This window comes from Leucopleurus acutus (assembly GCF_964270905.1).
Source record: "Leucopleurus acutus genome assembly, chromosome: 10".
In the NCBI taxonomy this organism is placed as follows: Eukaryota; Metazoa; Chordata; class Mammalia; order Artiodactyla; family Delphinidae; genus Leucopleurus; species Leucopleurus acutus.
In genome coordinates this window covers 7,283,013-7,302,805 of record NC_139153.1, presented here as the reverse complement: position 1 = coordinate 7,302,805, position 19,793 = coordinate 7,283,013, and the positions used below count along the sequence as shown (strand labels likewise).

The 19,793-nt window shown below is 55.2% G+C and overlaps 1 protein-coding gene across 1 annotated transcript in view; it reads right to left on the bottom strand.

Annotated features, from left to right (window-relative positions):
* The window catches only part of ATP2B2 (ATPase plasma membrane Ca2+ transporting 2), a 370,638-nt gene that overhangs the window by 50,601 nt on the left and 300,244 nt on the right, over positions 1 to 19,793 (bottom strand). The window contains exons 8-11 of the mRNA XM_082848244.1: positions 19,065 to 19,190; positions 7,421 to 7,546; positions 5,773 to 5,805; positions 4,630 to 4,689 (exon numbers count right to left, since the gene is read on the bottom strand). Coding sequence (XP_082704370.1) covers positions 4,630 to 4,689; positions 5,773 to 5,805; positions 7,421 to 7,546; positions 19,065 to 19,190 — 345 coding nt within the window. The remainder of the gene's footprint in view (positions 1 to 4,629; positions 4,690 to 5,772; positions 5,806 to 7,420; positions 7,547 to 19,064; positions 19,191 to 19,793) is intronic.

The window sequence follows — 19,793 nt, the reverse complement described above, 5'->3', positions numbered from 1 at the left end:
AGGGAAAGATGAGAGAGAGAGAGGGAGGGAGGGAGGGAGAGAGAGAGGTTGATTCTAGGATGGGTAATGTGTCCTTAGTTTCTGGCTCCAGGAGGGATGATTCCACTTTCTGCTCCTCCTGGTGAAGGGGTGTGAAGCCACGACATGGAGAAACCCCCGCCCAGCCTCACTGAGAGTGACTCAGGCAAAGGGTGGGCAGGGGCTCCCCAGCGGTGGGCTCTGAGGTGCCCACATGTGTCCAGGGGCCTGGTGGCAGTGCCCTGGCTCCCAGGGGGAAGCTGCCTACCCCTCCCCTCCACTGAGCTGTGTGCTCTTTGTTCTGGGTTGACCAGCTCAGGCCACAGCAGACAGGTGAAGTCTGGCTGGTGGGATCCCCTGGGTGCCCCCACCCCCCGCCCCAGCCCTGCCTATCAGGGACAGATGCTGCTTAGTGCTGGGTCTGGGGCTCCCCACCCCCTAATGAGGGCCGCCGGGGAGGCCGCCTACCCAGTCTCAGCCCAAGGCGCGTGGTCTGCATTCACAGGGTAGGAGGTATTGGTGACCTGCTGCCTGGCAGCAGACACCTGTCTTCACTTGCTGGCACTGCAGGGGTCGGGGGGCACCCTCCTGTCCCACGGGCTCACCCCGAGCTTTGCCCAATGGCTCGCCACCTCAGAAGGACTCTGAGAAGGGTGCCCCCAGCCCCAGCCATTTGCTGAGAACGAGATTTTCACAGCTCATGTTCCAGGCACGTACATGACCACCACAGTTTCATCTGGGCCTCACCACATCCCTACCGGGACGCTCCACATCACACCCGCTGACAGATGAAAAACTGCGGCTCAGGGAGGGACACTCAGCAGGGTCTCTGCCAGGTCTCAGCTGGTAAATGGAGAGCTGGCCCCAAAGTCCATGCACATTTCTGCCCCCATCGGGGAGAATGCAGCCACCCTCAGTCCCCCGAGCCAGGGGGAGGGCAGGTGTTGAGGCGGCACTGGTGGGACTGGGCTCCTGAAGCTGCTGTTTCGAAACCAACTAGCCGTGTGGCTTCACCTCTCCCAGCCTCGCTTCCATCTCTGTAACCAGGGGTGGCCACATCGCCTCCCCGGAGCTCCTAAAAGTTGCCTTAGTGACAACCACTCGCCCAGCAGCCTTTGGCACTTTGCAAGTGTCTCCGATCTTGGCAGTTTTCCTGATACCCTGCAAGGTGGGGCGGGAGGGGTTTTCATCACTCTTATTTTACAGATGAGGAAACTGGGGCCGAGGGAGGTTCAGAGGCAGCTGTCATTTATAGAGCATCCTGATGACTGTCCTGAGGCTGCGTGAGAAGTTCAATAAACACTGTCATCCCCACCACCATATCCGTTATAGGTGACTCGGAGGGGAGAAGTGGCTTCCTGGATGCCAGCCCCGCACCATCACTCCAAGGTCAGTGCAGGGCTGTTCCCACTGCCTCTCCCAGCGAAGGGTCAGTGACCCGCCCCGGGGTTTAAAGAGAAAAGTCCCCGTTGCTCTATTGTAAAATTCTTTCTACTGGATTAGAAACAAAACAGAAAAAGGCGTTTTGGAACCAATAGGAATTAACTACAATAATTATTTTTATTTTTAAAAATAATTTTACTAACTGGGCTAAAGGGCACCAGAGGACTCCTCTTCAGTAGTCTGGTGCTAGATGGCACAAAGGGGCCTCTATCTGCATTGCATATTATCAGATGCAATAGCCCGCATGTGCCCAGCAACCAAGCTAGCAATTTCCTCTTTTATTTGCATAGTGACCACACGGCCAAAAAAATAATCAACAAAGCGTATGTTTGAGGGAGGGAGCCATATCCTGGGGGTGCTTTGGTGCAGATGGCCTGGCTTCTCAGAAGCAAGAGACTCATCTGGGGTTCTCCTTAGCCAGATGGGTACTCGCCTGGCCCTGGAACTGTGGTGGGACGTTGCTCTGGTCCCCCATGGGACGTGGAAGATGGGCTGTGATTCGGGGGAGCTGAGATGGAGGACAGGACCCAAGATGGGGAACCGGGGTGGAGACCTGGAGGCCCCTCTGTATCAGATGCTAGATGCAGCTTTGCCAAATGGGTCTGTCCTCTCCATGCACTGTGAGGGTCATGGGTACAGAAAGCTTCGACGTGGAAGGTCCACGGTGAGAGGACCCGGTCCTAAATAGGAGAACTGGGAGGTGTCACTTCCCTTCCCTGTGCCTCTGTTTCTCTCTCTGTGAAAAACAACACTTTCAACCAAGGTGATGCTTACGAAAAGCACTGCAAAGTACCTTGTTAATGTCCAGAGTTAAGAGTGATGTATAATTAATCGTGATGTATTCTACAGTGATATATCAATAAATATAAAAGAAATAATAAAATAAAAATGGCAATTATAATGCCTCCAAAATGAATGGAACACCTCTACCTTTCAGTTGGGAGGGGCTTGGGGGAGTGGAGTGAGGGGGGCATCCTGCCACCTGAGTGTGTTTTCCACATCCAGGTCATCCTGATTTGGCTCAGACGAAGGAGGGGAAAGGAACAGTTAATTCTCTCACTCACCAAGGCTCAGCTTAGCACCCCTCAGCCTTTAGTGCACTCTGCCTGGAGCCTGGAAAGCAAGTTAGAACGCAGGTTCTCATTCAGGTCTGGGTGGGGCCTGAGATTCTGCATTTCTAACAAACTCCTGGGTGATGCCCAGGCTTCTGGTCCTCCGACCACAATTCGAGTAGCAAAAGCTTAGAGTACTGGTTCCAAAGTATAGTTTGGGGGCCTACCAATCCCATGACATTCAGCCAGGACACAGCACAATCAAGGCTGTCCCTCTGCAACAAGGCAGAAACCAGTTTTACCCAGTGGCTTCTTAGACACCTTTGACCACAGGAATCCTTTCCTTGGGCAGGGGCGTTGGTGGTGGGGAAGACTTCTTAACATCCTTGTGAAGTTTACAAGACATTAGCAAGAGTGGCACACACTTTCGAGCCAGGCAGGCCTGGGTTCACATCCCAGCTTTGCTACTTTCTAGCTCTGTGACGTTGGACTAGTGTCTTGATCTCCCTGAGGCTCAGTTTCCTCATCTTTAAAGTGGGGACAAAACCCTCTGAATCACAGGGTTATTGTGAGGATTCAATGAGATGCTTGCAAAGTGCCTGGTGCCCAGGAGGTGGTTAAGGAATGACAGTTCCCCGTCTTTCCCTGCAGCTTTTCTTGGGACACTTGGAGTTTTCTGCTACAGCTGCAAGTGAGGCTGCCCCTTTTCTGGGACCCACTAGCCCGGATGTGGTCTATATGTTCCCCGAGCCCAGCAGGCTTGTCATCCTGGGGGAAGCAGGATGCCACTTCCTGTTTCCTCCCTGCCACCCTCCAGCCCCCCACGTGAGTTTGCCTACTTTGGTTCTTCCTGTTCTCTCTCGCCACCCCTCCCTCACACATGACACCTCCCACACCTCAGGCTGTCCTGATTTCTCCTCCTGGGCCTGAAATAGACCCATACCCGAATTAGCCCTTCTTGGCGAGGCCCTGCTCACAGAGCAGTCTTGCCCAGCCCCTGACATCTACGGTGTGTGTGGGGGGGGTGCTTCCATCTTTGGTCACTTTGAATCCGGGTGGCTCAGCCAGAGGTCTAGGGCAGGGGACGGGAGGATGAGGCGGGACCAGAGCTCCATGTCTTCCAGGAGTGGTGAAGAGTAAATGATATAATGGATGAGAAACCCGCAGCCAGAGATGCCTGGGATGCGTGACGCTGGAGAAAAGAAAACTTTCCCTCCCCTTCAGTTCTCCAGGGCAATGGTTTCACGACCAAGCCCTAACAGCTCCCAGGAGCGGTCTGGGTGACTTTACGTCACCTAATTTGGGTATGGGGACGTATCTGAGAAGATGGGAGGGTAGAGAGATAAGAAATCTTGGAGGCAAATGAATGGAATTCCTTCCTGCCTGTGTGTCAGGAGGTTAAGATGCAGCTCCCAGGTACAGTGGCAGCCCTCTGCCCCCACCACTCACCCCCGAGGAGGCCAGTAAGAATGCAGAGACTCAGAACAAACGCTCCAGCACAGGCAACAGCAAGAAACACCAGTCCACATCCCAGGGGCAGAACCAGGCCCGAGCCCAAGCGAACCCCCGGCCCGTTCGCTCCGTGAGAGAGAAGAGAAAGAATGTCTACTAGTGGCTCAGCCATGCTACGGGGTGGGGTCCAGGAGCTGAGCTCTGGCCTGGGTCCCCTGCCTCGAGGGAACTGGCGAGTCGAGGACCGGAGCCTTCAGTGGGGACCCAGACGCCAGCTTCAGCCTAGGTCCTGACCCCGGGCCTTCTTCCCAAAGCCGGGGCCAGGAACGGGCTTAGGAGAGGGCCACGCCGGGCGGGACGCTGCTTCTTGGGGGGCCAGATCTGAAGCCAAGGTCACGTCCCTCTTCCGGGCTTCACCGGGGGTCAAGGGCCCAACAGGAGCCAGTGCCGTCGTGGCAGCCATGAGTGGGGGCAGAGCTGGATCCCCGGTGGTGGCTTCTCTCTTAAGCGCCTGCCCCGTGTGAGAGGACGACCGTCCCCGAGCTGCCCATGCACATCCAAGTCTGTGCCGTCCAGACTAGGGAGAGGCAAGCCCAGAGTTGAGGGTGCGGGAGACGCCCATCCAACCGAGACCGAGAGCTCGCCCTGGGAGTGGGACACGTACCATTGACTAGGCTGGTATTTGCACTATCTGCAGCATTTGAACCTGCCGCACCATCGGCCGCTGCGGGGGTGGGAGGGATGGAAAATGCAGTGTGTCACAATGGAGAAAAGCAACAACGCAGGACAGCAACAACAATCGACATGAACCAACTTGCGGGAAATAAGATGACTACATTCTTAAAAAATCATCTCCGTTGGAGATCAAGAAACTCAAATTTGGGGGTGGAGGTGAAATGTTCCCATAGAGATGCCACAGAAGTCGGGGGGAAAAACTCAGACGTGGAGGGTCTTTGAAATAAAATATGGAGGATGATCAATGTGGTTACGCGGGGTGGCACTGCTGGTGGTGAGGTTCCGGACTGAGGCACCCCGTTGGCCCAAGCAATCAGGCGGGTGCCTTTCAGACAGGGTTCTAGGAGAGGGTCTGGCTGACCATCAGGGCCAGAGGCGCTCATGGCCAGGAGTCGATTCAAAATATTCAGCGAGCAGTGCAGTGCGGGCACTGGCCGTTCTGAAGGGGTGCTTGCTATGACCATTGCTGTGTCCCAGAAGAACGTCCGTCCACGGCAGTGACTTAGGATTCATGCCCTTGACTCGGGCTACTGCCCATGGCCAACTCCTCCTTCCCTAACTGGCACTCAAAAGATCGCCTTGGTGACCCCCATAGGAGGTGCCCCACCACTTAAAAGGTGACATCAAGCATGTGGTATTTTGTGCGTGAGACAGAGAAGGTACTAGCGAGTTTTCCTTAAGTTAGGAATCAAAAATGATAGGATGTGCTCCAGTTCACTCTTGCTGCTTTTTCTTGGGGTGGGGAAACGGGTTCCGTGGGAAGGAGAGGGAAGAGATGCTGGGTAAGGTGGCTGTGCTGTGAGGCGAGGGCAAGGTGGGACGGGCTCTGTGGGGTCATGGGGTGCTGAGCGGGCTGAGGGCGTGTGGAGGTGGTGGTGGTGGTACCATCTGCACTGAAAGCCCTGGAAGGTAGGCAGACCGGGAGTGCACAGTGGAGGTCTGGTGGGGCAGAGCCCCCCGCAGTCAGGTACCCCCTTTAGCTGTGTGCTGGGGATCTAGGGCCAGGGCTCAGGGGTCAATGGCTGCTGCTACTTCTAAAACCCCATCTACCCTGAGGAGTGTCTTACTGTACCTGGTAGCTGAAGGCCATCCCCCTTCTTCACACCTGTGTGATGATTTTTGAGACATGTTAATGAAGGAGAAGCACATACAGCCTTTTGTGTGTGCACGCGCACACACACACGCACACGCACACACACACACCGGTACGCCTGGGGTCATCCTGAAACGGGAGGCTCTAAGCAATGTCCCTGGTGGAGGTGATGGAATGGAAGTGCCGAGGAGGTCCAGCCTGGCTGTGCTGCTCGTGGGGGCCTGAGGGGCTGGGCTGGCCTCCCACATTCCTCTGTCACGTCCCCTGCACATCCCACCTCTTCCTTCTACACTGATGTCCCCATCTCGTTGGAGTGCAGGTAAATGTTCAGCAAGGGACCGACCTGTGCTTTGGGGCAGAAGAGGCCTGTTATTTTACTGGCATTTTAAGAAACACCGGTCTGGCCCATGGGAGCTTCTGGGTGCTTGTGCCCCTCACCCAGGCCCCAGTGAGGCCAAGGAAGTGGGCAAAGCTGCTGCAGCCTGCCCAACTGCCCACACCTGGGGCCACAGCTGGCCACAGCTGCTACGGCATTGCGCGGACGCTGTCCTGACGTGCTCCGGGCCTCTTGGCCAAGACTTGGTCCTCAGTCTCAACCTCAGCTCTCCCAGATCACAGCTTATTTCCATTGCTGCTGGATGGGCCATCGTAATCTTAGGGGTACCCCACCAGGAAACGGGTTTTGCCCCTGGGAACAAGTATCCTTTGATCGTGGCCCAGACTTGGTGCCTGGCTGACCTCTGAGAGCTGGAGGGAGGCTGGCTGCCCCTAAAACTGAAGGAGGGGTCATCTATTATCTCATCTCCTTCCCCTGGACTCCAGAAGGTCTGGGTATTGGGCGCCTCCTCTGGAGCTTGGGGAAGGAGACAAAAGACTGCAGATGTGAGAGTGGGGGGTGTCCCCGAGACCAAGTGTGAGTGTCGGGAAAGTAGTCAGCTGTTCTGGGCCAGAGGCTGGGCCTTGGATTTGGGCCTGGTCTGATGGGATTGGGGCTCATGTTTTCCAACCACCCCTCCTCTGCTCTGAGAGGCAGCTGTAGCCCAGGCCGACAACCTGCTGCACCAAGGGCAGCCCACGGAGTGAGGAATCTTGTTTGCAGGGGGAGGAGGAGACAGAACCCAGCTGAGATGGCAGCTCTGGGGACAATGGGGAGAGGCTCACAGCAGTTGATTTGCAGGCACACATTTGGCCACCTTCCCCAGAAGACCCACCTCTGGGGAGAGTCTATACTGGGTGAGTGTGCAGCTCTGCTCAGTGGAGTTGAGAATAGTGGAGGAATTCGCCCAGGTGGGGATTTCTACACAATATCAGGGGTGATGATGGGAACGGGTCACACTTGAGGCTGGAGACTCAAGAAAAGGCTCAGCCCCCTTGGCCTGGCCCAGGGGGAAGGGGGCCCCCCCCATGACATGACTGGACAAGACAAAGACTGGAACGAGACCCTGGAGATGGAACAGACAGAGCCTCCTGGCCCAAGAAGGGCCTTGGGGTTACAGGAGGAAGCTGTTGGCACAGGGTATGGACATAAAAGGCACTCAATAACTATTTTGTCTAGTGAATGAGTCAACAACGAAAAAAATGTGGCCTTAAGAGCTCCTTTTCTGGTCCACAAGAGCGTTGGGCTTACCTTTCTTGTCCTTCTTCTCTTCCTCCTCACCGCCGGCCCCCAGCAGGGTAAAGATGATGCCGGTCTGAGAGTTCACACCCACGGCGGTCACCACCATCCGTCCAGAGCCCTCCATCACATGAGTCCCTGGGGAAGGGGACGAAAGCCAAGTTGCCATTGCACGGCCCAAGCCCCCTCCCGCAAGGAGCGGAAGGCACTCGGTCTCAGTTGACTCGAGGCAATTTGCCTGCTGAGGTCCTAGGGCACCACCTACAGTTAAGGTTCAAGGTGTGTACTCAAGGTGGGTCCTTTAAAGATGATTTCACCTTGGGATAGTGCTGTGATGGGCCTGGAGCTCAAACACTGCTATACCTCAATTCTTAGGCCCCCAGAAAGCTCAGGCCTACCACCTCCTACCTGCTCCTAGAGAATCCCTTCTTCTCTCCTCTCTCTCCCCTTCCCCCTCTCCCAGTCTTACGGGCCAAGCAGGGACCACTCCCTCTTTTCCTTAATGATATATCTAGAACCAGACCTTGCTCTGCAACCAGCAAAAAAAAAAAAAAAATGCCAACTAAGCCCTGGACTGGACTGCTTAAAATGGGGTCCACCAACTTCCCAAAGATCTGGGGAAAGAATTCAGGGCTCTATGAAGTTGAATGAGAAAACAATGACCTCTTTATTTTCACAAACATCAAACTGAAATTTCGCATTTCCCCCTATTAAGAACATAGGCAATAAACCCCAGGAGTGTCAGTGGTGGCCACACCACCATTACATATGTTACAGAAATCATGGGTTTTTTTTAATATCACTTTATAGCTGTTGCAGATACTTTTAAGGCTTATCCTTATTTTACAACTAAGGCAATTATTACACTGACTGCTGGATCTTGTTATTCTAATAAAGAAGCACATATGTTACTACACCACACATTAATTCTTTTTTAATTACTTTAACTATTTCAATCTAATTGGCTTCCTTTGTGATCCAGTGTATTTTATGTATTTCAAAGCTTTATTCTGAATAGGGGTGGCCCATGATGACCTCAGACCTCCCCAGGGGTCTGCAGTGCAAGAAAAGTTAAGAACTCCTTTCCTAGAATTTTAGATTTTTAAAACTGGGTTCCAAAGGGTCCTGGAATTCTTTCAGGGGGCAGGACGGGGCAAGGGAGGCCTTTGGTCAGAGTGGCCCCAAATTTATTCATCTTTGGGGTTTCTGTGTCAGCTTTTATTTGACAAGAGGGCACTCTGCTGAGTAAAGAATCTAGATAAATGAAGTTTGGCCCGTCAGGTGTTCCTTCTTTCCGATTTTCATTTTTACCGCTCTGGCTAGAAAGCTCTCTGCAATGCAGCATACAGTTTCTCCTTCAGCAGAGAACTAACAGTCCAATCCTGCCTGGTGCAGGGTCTCCGGCCATCCCCAGGCTGCACAGGAAGAGCTATACCTGGTCTACCAGACAGACGGCCACGGCCACTGACCCCAGCCACTACACGGCCCTGATGACTTGCTTCTTGAACTCCTTCTGCTGTTGAGAGATTTTCCTTCTTTCCCCTCAAGATCATGGTCATTTCCTCCTGTTTTCAGGCTCACTTGTCACTGATGGCCTTCTCCTGGCCTCCCACTTTGCTTCAGACTTGAAGTCTAGGTGGACAAACTCATTAGGATTGTATCTAAAATAAGAGTCAAGAGGTTCTGAGTCAGGGCAAGAAGCACTTTCCTTAAAGCAAGGAATCTCTTTTCACTTTTCAAGAGGTTTCACCCACCCCTTCCCTTTCCTTCTGGGATCTGAGAGATGTCCTGAGACTGTGTGTTTGCACACGTGCCTGTGTGCGTGTGCATGTGTGGTGTTCCAGCCTCTTGGCCTCCAGGATCTCAGGATCTTAAAGTGCTTTACAGACAGACAGATGCCCTCCAGTAAGCTCCTTTGAGGTGGTAGAGGTCGGTCTGTCCATCCATGATGGGTAAACTGAGTCATGAAGGCTCCCAGAGGCAGCATGGAGCCCAGCAAGCTGTACCAGGACCTGGGCTCTCAGGGGGTGAGCTCCTCAGCTGGTTCTTTACCCATTCCCAGCCTCTGCGGTCCCCGAGCCGGGCACAGTGGGGACCACAGAATGAGCTCGGACACTAACTCCAGGCCGATCAGCCCAGGCCTGGTGTCTTCCCATCACAGACAGACCCTGCAGCACACGCACCCCACAAGGGGCACAAACAGGGAGAATCTGGGCCCAACTATGGGACTCTGGGAGCTACAATAACGTGCTGACAGAATGCTTTCTCATGCACAGGCTCAGCTGTGTGGGAGCTGGCAGGATGGACTGTTAAATACCAGCAGTATTAGAGGAGGAAACTGAGGCCCAGAGAGGTCACACGTGGGTGAGGGTGGGGTCACTGTAGATCTTTAAAGGTGAGGGCTGAACACACTTCAGTGCACTCACAGGGCGTAGATGGCAGGGACAGCAACCAGTGCTACCTTCTGTAGGACACCTACTCTGCTCCAGGCTTTGTGCCCTAACCCTAACTCTAATCCTTCACACGCAATCATCTCATTAGTCCTCATGCTGGCCCTCGGTCGACAGAACAGGAAACTGAGGGAGAAGTAGCTTGCCCAGGGTCACCAGCTGGAGAGGGACCAAGCCCTTGTCTGGTTTCTCACATACTGCTCTTCCCCAGGAAAGAAGGCTTCACACTCTGGTCTCAAACATGTTTGTGAAAACAGTTGGCTCTGCCTGGCTGGTGATGGAGAAGCTGTTCCCCACCTCCCCAGTCCTGGGCGGGATGGAAAAAGACACAGGGGGCCAATTTCCACCCAAGATAATCAGACCCCAAATCACCTTCTAATCTAATCACTCCCATCTCAGCACTGGGAGGCCAGGGAGGAGGGAGGAAGGAGGAGGAAGCCAGGGAGGTGGCCTCTGCCCGCAACATGGGGATGCGGGGACATGGGGTGAAGGCATAGCATGCCCCCCCCCCATGCAGCCTCGATGAGCCCTGGGGAGTCCTCCAGGCCCTAGCCTCAGATGGGCCAGAGAAGCTGGGGGCATCAAACTCCCCCTCTGGTCCTCCCTCCCTCTGTGCCCCGGCAGCACGCGCAGCCTTCGCTCTGACCATTGCCCCCCCAGCTCAGACCCCCCTCCCACAGCTCCCCAAAGTCCAGACACCTTGGTCAGCACCCCCTGGATCACACCTCAACCTTCTTCCGGCCCTTGACCACTGATTCCCACACTGCGCCCTCTGCCCTGGGCGCAGCATAGCTCACTGGGCCCTTCTGTCCAGCCCTGGTCCCCAGCCCCATTCCCGCCTCTGCTCACATAGTTATCACTGCCTGAATGCCCTTCCCACACCTCTTCTCCAAAACCTCCTCCTCAAGGCTCAGGACAAATGCCTCTCCTCTTAGGTGACTTCCCTGACCCCAAAAAAGGACATCACCTCTCTCCTCTGGACTGCCCCCCAGGGTTTCCCCTGGGGGTGCCTCCCAGCCCGGTGTCCCCACTAGCCTGTGAGCCCCTGGAGGGCAGGTTTGAGGGCGAGTCCTCTCCTCCTGCCACAGTGGAGGCTCGTAGCTGGAATCCAGCACTGTCCTCCCTGCTACCTCCTTTTTTGTATCTCCCATGGTGGACATGTATTACATTTATAATGGAGAATCCACACACCCTCAATAAGCCATCTTTATGGTTTCACAAAGGGTCAAATTCATCCAGCCCAGCTCTCCTCCCTGGGCTGCGCCTCTCCCGCACCGGGACCTCACAGCCTGGTTGCCCCTCCTGCAGGAGGAAGAACAGAGCGGACCAGGTCACCCCCAGGCTGCCACTCCCCAGCTCCAGGATCCCCTGCAGGGGACAATGTTTAACCCCAAGGGCTGCAGCGCCAGCAGTGGAACCAGAGGCATGTAAGCCATGGGTCTTTGGGTGCGGACAGAAGTTGAGAACCTTTTGGGGAGGGGGGCCCTGGCTGGGCCTTGCACCAGGCTCCCAAGTCCATGGTCCCTTGGGTACCATCCTTCACCTCCTTATGCTCCCATGGAGCCCCTCAGAACACACAGCATGGGGGGTGGTTGATAGAGAAGACCCTAGGCTGAGGGGGAGGGGACTGGGAACAAGTCTGGTGTCTGCTGCTGATGTGCTGTGTGACCTGAGGCCAGCCGTCTCCTCTGTGGACCTCAGTTTTGTCCTCTGTAAAATGGGGAGGTCTGGCTTAGGTCATCACCTCTCAATGGTGAAGTCTGGGCACCTTAGGTCCCAAGGAGATGAGGGCCACTCCTGGGTGGGGTAGGGCAGCCTCCATGAAAAGGCAGCATCTCGGGGAGTTCTGATGGGCCAGCAGAGGCCTGAGCAGACAAACTGACCATGTGTCACTCCCTTCCAGGGCCACGCTTGTTCATGGGATGGACAGGTGTGGTGGAGTCCAGCTCTGTGCCGGGCTCTGGGGCCCAAGGGGCCTCTGGTGGTCCCTGCCCTTCAGGGGCTCACAGTCTAGTTAGGGTTGAGGGGAACAGACAGGCACACACATCAGCAACAACACAGGACAACAGAGACCCAAGGGTCCCGTGGCTGGCGGGGGACACAGCCCAGGCAAAGGGGGGAGATGGGACAGTGTGACAGCTGCGGATCAGCTGGGCTGAAGCTGAGGGTGGCCTGAGTGCAGAGCTGCAGGGTTGGGTGTCTCCTCGGGGTTCAGTAGGGAGCCGCCGGAAGTATTCTGGGGGGAGGGAAGAAGAGAGCTAATACTTATGGACGTTCCCCATGTACCCCATACTATCTGAGCCCCTTTTCCCACTCGGTGGCCACAGTCCCCGGGTGAGGTAATTATCATCACCCGCATTTCACAGGGCATTGCTGGGGCGGCCGGGTGGCTCCCGGCTCCTATTCTCTCTCCCGTGCTGGGAAGGCTTGTGCACAAAGTCAGAGGCAGAGCTGTTTGGGGACACAGCCCCGAGGAGCGAGAGGGAGGCAGGTGAGAGGTGAGCGGTGAGGCAGCTCTGTCAGCATCTAGCTCCCGTCCATCCGTCTGTCCATCCATCCGTGAGCCAGAAAGGAGCTCGGGCCCAGGGAACACTGCGGGCTCCCACCAACGGGACGGCCTGTCCTGCCCCACCTGAACCTTCATCTCCTCTCCCTGCAGATGACTTCTGCGGCCTCTAACCTGGCAGCTGAGTGTCGGCCAGAACTTTCCCAACTGCAGACTCAAAGCCCATCTCTGCCTCAGACTTGCTGCAGGCCTGGTCCAGATGGCATCTCGGGGCCAAAGTCTCATGCGATGGCAAGTGGGGTGCACTGAGTCCCAGGTGGCAGAGCTAGAGGAGCCTAACTTTACAAAATGAACCTTCTTAGCCCAGAGAGGGCAAATGGCTCAGTGAGGTTGCACAGCACATGAGGCACAGGTAGGGGCTTAAACCCAGAGCTCCTCACTCTCCTGGTTTTGACTTCCTAAGCCTCTCTTTGGACAGGGAGAGCGGGGAGGTCAGACCTTCTAAAAGGTCTTTTCCCGGGGGTAGAGAAGGGAAGAAGGGACGGAGGCCTTCTCTGGGGATTATTACCTGCCTCCGGCACAAGCACCAAGCAAAGCCAATGCGATTGCCACGCCAGACGCGGTTCTGTCTTCATTATTGTTATCAACGCGGTTAATAACAGTAATAACGCATGCTCACAGAGCATTAGACAGTCGGCAAAGCATTTCATGGCCCACAAGCCTGTCCCCCTCACAACAGCCCTGTGAGGTAGGTTTTAGTGCAGGCACAACCCCAAGCCCCTCCGCCCACCTGTGGCCTCTCTGGCTCAGAGAGGTTAAGCGATGGCCCAGGGTCACACAACCGTGAGCGGTGGAGCCGGGACTTGAACCCGTGCTCTATCCACTACACCCCGCTGCCTCTCATGGAGAAGAGGCAGGGTAGTGTAATGGAGAGAGCGCGGGCCGAGCGGCACACTGGGCCTTCCTGCGGTCACGGTGCTGTCCTAGGCTCCCTGGTGGCAGCGGCAGTGGTGGTAGGTCCGGCTCCCCGTGCCTGGCCTTCCGCTCGGCAGGCCCGAGAGAGTTTGTCGATGTCCTGGTTAACCTCATGCTGTTCATGCTCTGGTTCCAGGGGTGATGGAGGAGGCTGGGGTCCTGCAGGGGACCGAGCCAATGGGCCTGCTGGAGCCAGGGCCTGCTGCTTTTGAGGACAGTCCCCACCCTGGCCCGCTGGCCCCTGTCCCTTCCATGGCCACATCGATGGTGCCTGGTTGTTGGTTTCCCCGTGGAATTCACTATCAGGTGCTTCAAACAGGCCACGCCGCTGGGTAATGAAGTCAAGGGGTCCTCGGAGGTGCGCTCGCATGTGGGCGCTAGGAGGCTGCCGGGCTGGAGTCTCCCTCTGGCCCTGGCCTCGGTGGGCCTTTACACGCCTGCTTGGGGCCTCAGTTTCCCCAGCTGCAAATCGAGACCAGACCATGGTTCTCTAGGGATCTGTGAGTCCACTCACAGGCTGTAAGGTGACAAGTCCGGACATTTACTTCTCATAAGAGGGATTATTGCTTTCATGGGACTCTCATGGGGGTTCATGACCCAGGCAGGTTAAAAACCACTGGCCTTCCAGGAAAGGCAAAAGAAGGCTGAGGACCTGCTCTGTGCTAAAGGAGGCTGAAGAGGCAGGACATCTAAATGCCACACGGCATCCTGGCTGGCTCCCAGCCTGGGGGACGCTGTGGGGACAGCTGGCACGTGTGAATATGGGTGGTATGTCGGGTATCAGTACTGCATCAACGCTTCCTGAATTGATCACTGTGCTGTGGTTATGCACGAGGACACCTTTTCTTCGGAGACACACCTGAAGTAGGAAGAGGCCCTGACGAAGGAGAGAGGGAGGCTCCTGAGAGCAAGGGAGGCACAATGGCAACAGCAGTTGAACCAGAGGGGAGGCCATTCAGGCGTTCATTGTACTAGTCCTGCAACTTTTCTGAAAGTTTGAAATTATATTAAAATACAAAACTAAGAAAAAAAATAGGCCGAGGTCAGAGTTTGTACTCCAGGGCCCACCCATAGGTTGTCTGACCCACACAGGCTTTTGAAAAATTGGAATTTCTTCCCAACGTCTTCAACATCGGGAGATTGACCTGAAAAATCTGAGTCTCTTGCTCCCCTTGCGGAGAGTGGACTTTGCAGCCACACGGGGGGCACGTCCACAGGCAGCAGGGGAAGCAAGTGAGTGCTTGGTTTGGTGTCCACACTCCCCCTACCTCACCCCGCGGATGTAGGGAGCTGCGATTTCTGCACGTTTCTACTCTGCCTGGGCTGAAGCCACTGCAGACATGGGCCCGTGTCTGCCTGTGTGTCCTGGGGGGCAAGCTCCAGGCCTTTAGGATTTCCTTTGTGCCCACAGCTTTGGAGACATCTGAATCTTTCTGAAGGCTCGTCTGCCCCCATTTGTCAGATGGGGAGACTGAGGTCCTGATGGGCAGAGGTCATAGTGGGAGCCAATGCAGGGCTGGAACCTGGAGGTTCTGCCTCCAAAGGCTGTGTTCATTCCACAGCACACAGCATCTCACACGTGCACCGTTCACAGAGGACAGTCACATCTGTCCAGGCATGTGCTCCCCACAACAGCCCTGTGGAGCAGGCAGGGGGGAAGGGCTCCTCACTGGCTCACTGCACAGACACAGACATGGAGGCTTAGAGAGGAAGGGACATTTCCAGGGTCAAAGGTCGGGCATGGCAGGCCACCTGATCCAGAACTGAGCATTCTTTGCCTTCCTCTAGGCTGAGCCAGTGTGCCAGATGCCATGTGGGGGCGTCCGAACTACCATGAGGACCCTGCAGGGGCCCCCAGCATGGTCCCTCTGTGTTTTCTGAGGGTCATCTGACCAGAAGGCCCAGCAAAGCCACCGGCACAGGGGAAGGGTCTGAGATGTCTGGTCATGTGAGAGTCCAAATGGCAGTTATGCAGGGTTCAGAGCACTGGGGAAGACAGCAATCCAGGGGAACCCCCTGGAGGAGGCAGGCTTGGGCAGGCTGAAGGTGGAGAGGAGCTGGATGGGGGAGAGACAGGGCCAGCCCAGAGAGGGGGAAAGGGGACACATTCAAGAAGAAGGAAGGGAGGGGAAATGGACATATAAGCTGGGGTTCCTCTCCCACTTTACAAGTGAGAAAATGGAGGCTCAGAAAGGGTATAAGAAGATTGTCCAAGGTCTCCCAGCCAGTGAAGGGCAGAGTCGGGATGTGAACCCAGGCTCTTTCACTCCCAAGTCCAGGCTCCGTCCGAGGAACAGGGAAGGGAACCAGCCTACCGTGAGCATCCCTCCGGCAGCACTGTGCTAGGTAGGGGGCTCACCTACATCACACACCAGGACGTCACTGTTCTCCTCACAGGTAAACTGAGGCTCAGAGAAGTGAAGCGACATGCCCAAGGCCACAAAGCAAGTTCATTTCAGAGCCCAGATCTGGCTCAGCCTGCCCAACTCTGCTCTTTCTACAGTGCAGCGCAGCCTCCCTCCTCACTCTGGCAGACAGTGCCTGAGCCCTAAGGTGTGCAGGGCCTGGGGTGGAGCTGGGCTGACCTCCCGACAGCCTCAGGCTCGGGCTCCCACCCTCTTGGACCGGCCAAGGACGGAAGGGGCCCATAGAAGTGAGACCTGTTGGATTTGTTTGGGTGATGGGACTGTGGATGGGTTTGCCCTTTATTTTACTTGAGATGCTTTGCGCAGCACAAAACTCAATCAGCATGATGAGGCTGTGCCCAAATGGGCCGAGCGCAGTGTGACGTCACAGGCTAATGCATGGGTCCCAGGTGGCACAGGGCAGGCGTGGTCAGGGAAGACTTCATGGAGGAGGTGGGACTGAGCAGACGGGCAGGAGTTAAATGTGCAGTGGGGAAGGGAGAGAGCCGTGTGGGAGGGGGGAACGGCCTCAGCAGAGGCAGGGCAGAAGGAAGGAAACAAGGTGGGTCTATAGCAGAGGTGCAGGTGAGAACAGGTGTACTGAATCTGTGACTCTCACCGCAGGGAGCAGCACTGAATGCAGCGCCCATTCAGGGTTTCGGCCTCCTCTACAACATACCCACCCATAGCCTGTCCAGGCCCTGCTCACACACAATCAGTGACGGGGAACTCACTACCATACAGGCAGCCTCTTTTGTTCCTAGAATGGTTCTCACTGTTACAGAATCCTTCTCTTTCCAATTAGATTGCTTTCCATCGGGCTGACCATGCCCCTTTCTCACTGTCTTTTCCCCAGGAGCCTGGGCTAAGCCACTGCCCTCCCTCTCCGCCAGGCAGCTGGGTTTCTGAATGTCAGTACTGCAGCTCACGGTCAAGTTTCATTTTCTTGAGTCTAGTTCACGCTGCACTCTGGCCATCTTTGCGGGTACTGACCCTTGCTTTCTCTTTGTCAGCCTTCCTGGACTTGTGGTCTCTGTGAACTTGATGGGCATACATTCCATACCGCAACAGGACAGAGCTCCAGGGAAGGCCGCTAGAAACCTTTCACCAGATTGCCAGCAGTTCAAGAGTCAGCACAAACTGACCGAAATCCCCTGGTCTCAGCACAGTCTTCTCCATCTTGCCCACAAAGACACCACGGGAGACCTTGGCTCCCGTTTCCTGACATCCAGAGGCCCAGGGTCTACTCCATTTGCCTGGGCTTCCAGCCAGATGGAAGGTCGAAACTAGAGTGGTTGATTCCACTCCAGCTGGCCAGCCGACTTCCCATCCAACTCTGCCCTGTTGCTCTTTTCCAACGTCTTTGCACCTGTGCCCACCTCTGTGGCTGGTTGCTCATGCTTCAGGTCAGTGACCCTGAACATTTTCTCTCCCCAGTCTCCTGTCAGGGAACCATCCCTCCTCTCCTTCCTCCAAACTGTCTGGAACCTTCATCACTCATCCACTCAGGCCTAGCTCCTCCCCTCGACCTCCACTGATCCCCGTGACCCACCTGGCCACTTCTCCCAAGGATGCTCGCCTGTCTGACAACCACTTAAGCCCAGAGGTCAGAACCAGGGCCACAGGGCAATGACCATTTACTGAGCTCTCATGTGGCTCTAAGTTCCAAGAGGGCATTTGAGGCTTTCCATGATCACTTGGTCAGACCCCGCCCCGGGCCTTTGCACTCGCTATCCTTCTGCCTAGAATGCTCTTTCTTCTCATTGTTCTGGTTTTAGCTCAAATGCAACCTCTTCAGACAGGCTTTTCCCTGATCAACTAAGATTCCCGTCCCCTTCCTCAGGGTCTCTATCTCACTATAATGGTGTAATGTCTTCACCTGACTTATCACCATCTGAAATTATGTTAAATATCTGCTTGTTTGTTCCTTCCTTGTTTGTCTCTTTTACTAGATTCTAAGCTCCAGGAGGGCAGGGACCTTGTTTGTCTCATTAACCACGGGCACACAGTAGGTGCTTAATAAATGTTGGTTGGATAGTTCTTGATAATAAATGCCCCAGACCCAATTCTCACTCCTTTTTACCGTCGTACCCTGCAGACATGCTGCCCTCCTCCTCTGTATTTCTAGGAAATCCCGCTGCGCCTCTGCTAGGAGGGCCCTTTCTCCACAACTCTGCTTGGTGGACTCCTACTCACCCCTTAAAACCCAGCTCAATTCCACCTCTCTGGATAGTTCTGTTCTGTCGGTTTTCTCACACCTTCCTCACTCCTCTACTGTGGAATCAGCTGTTTGCTGGTCTGCTTCCCCCAGCTTACTCAAGCTGGGGGCTTCCAAGGCCAGGGGATGAGTCTGTATCATCATGGAAGGGAGGGCCCAGGGCCTGGCCCAGAGCAACTGCTCAGAGGATGTTTGCTGAGCGCTGCTGGACAATAAAGCCTTTTTGGTGTCCCTGCTTGGAGGGCGGGTATTTCACCTGTCTGGTGCCTCACCTCTGCAGGGTCTCCCCTCCTCTCGTGCCCCCTGAAGCAGCCAGACTGAGATCTTAAAAATGTAAACATGATCAGCTTACTGCTGATTCCAGAGAATCCTCATCGTACGCAGAAAATTTATAAACTCCTGACCATGGTGCACAAGGTCTCCCTCTTGCTCCCGGTCCTGCCTCAGGGCCTTTGCACTTGCTACTCCTGCTCCCTGCTATACTCTTTCCCTGGAAAGTTGCAAGACCAGCTCCTTTCCATCATTCACACCTCAGCTCACACGTGGCCGCCCCGACCTCCCCCACCACCTGCACTCCATCGCCCTGCTTTTTTTTCATCATATATGTATTACCCTCTGGAATTTTAACACTGTCTGTCTCTCCACACTATACTACAAGCTTCTCAAGGCTGGGGCCTCATCTGCCTTGTACACTGCTGTGTCCCCAGCCTCCAGCCCAATGCCTGGCACACAGCACGCATCTAAAGTAGGCATCATCAGACTGATTCTTTCTCATCTCTAACGAGAACAGACTTCCATGTTCGACTTTTCAGAAAATCAACTTACTAGAAGGTAAGTTTCATGGGGGCAGGAATTCGTTGTCAGTTTTATTCACTGTGCTCGCCCCAGGGCCTGCAGTGCTGCTCAGTGCACAGTAGGCTCAATGTACGACTGCAGGGGAAAAGGGAGGGAGTTCTCGTTTGGGGCCGAGTTGGCCAGAGATCTGGAGACAAGGACCAAAGTCTCTGAGACCCTCCAGCCTCCTAAAGGGGACATGGATGCCCCCTGGGCATGGGGGCAGGAATCGGCAATGGGAGTGAGCCCACCGTGGGCCACAGCTCACCTGACAGCAGCATGGGGTCCTTGTCCACAGACTTGCGCACCTGGTCAGACTCCCCTGTCAGGGAGCTTTCATCGATCTTGAGGTCATTGCCCTGGATGAAGAGGCCATCTGCAGGGAGGAGGTCGCCTGGTAGGAAGAAGGGTGAGGGGGTCAGTCAGCAGGGTCTCAGGTGGCTGGAGAGGCTGGAGTATTCTCTTCAAGGTATGGTTGCAAGGAAGGTTCGCCCTTGGGAACTGGCTGCCTAGAGTTCCCAGGATACAGGAGCCAAGATGGCGCCCATCAAAGGACCACAGACAGCTGAAGCCTGGGGCCAGTGAAGGGCATGAGGCCTGGGGGGCTGAGGTTAGGTCCCGCAATAATCCTCGCTTGGGTGGGCGTATCCTTCAGTTTATAAAGTGCTTCTCTTGGCATGGCATGGACTTGGGGCCCAGTTTTCTCAATGATTCAATCTTCTCTGGTCTCAACTATGTTTTGGGGAAATTCTTTTGGAAAGGATTAATCTCTCTTGACTAGGCTGAAGAGCCCCCCCAAGACAGGCATGTTATCAGAGGAAACCAAGGCCCCTAGGGCTGAGTGAGGAGAGGCCTGCCAATCTTTCCCCCATCTTTGGCCTCTACTTACCTAGGACATATCTCATCTAAATCCCCTTTGGCACCAGCCTGCTCACGTTCTCCATGGCAGTATCACAGGCCTAGAATGTTCACTCATCCATGTCCACTCCCTGTAACA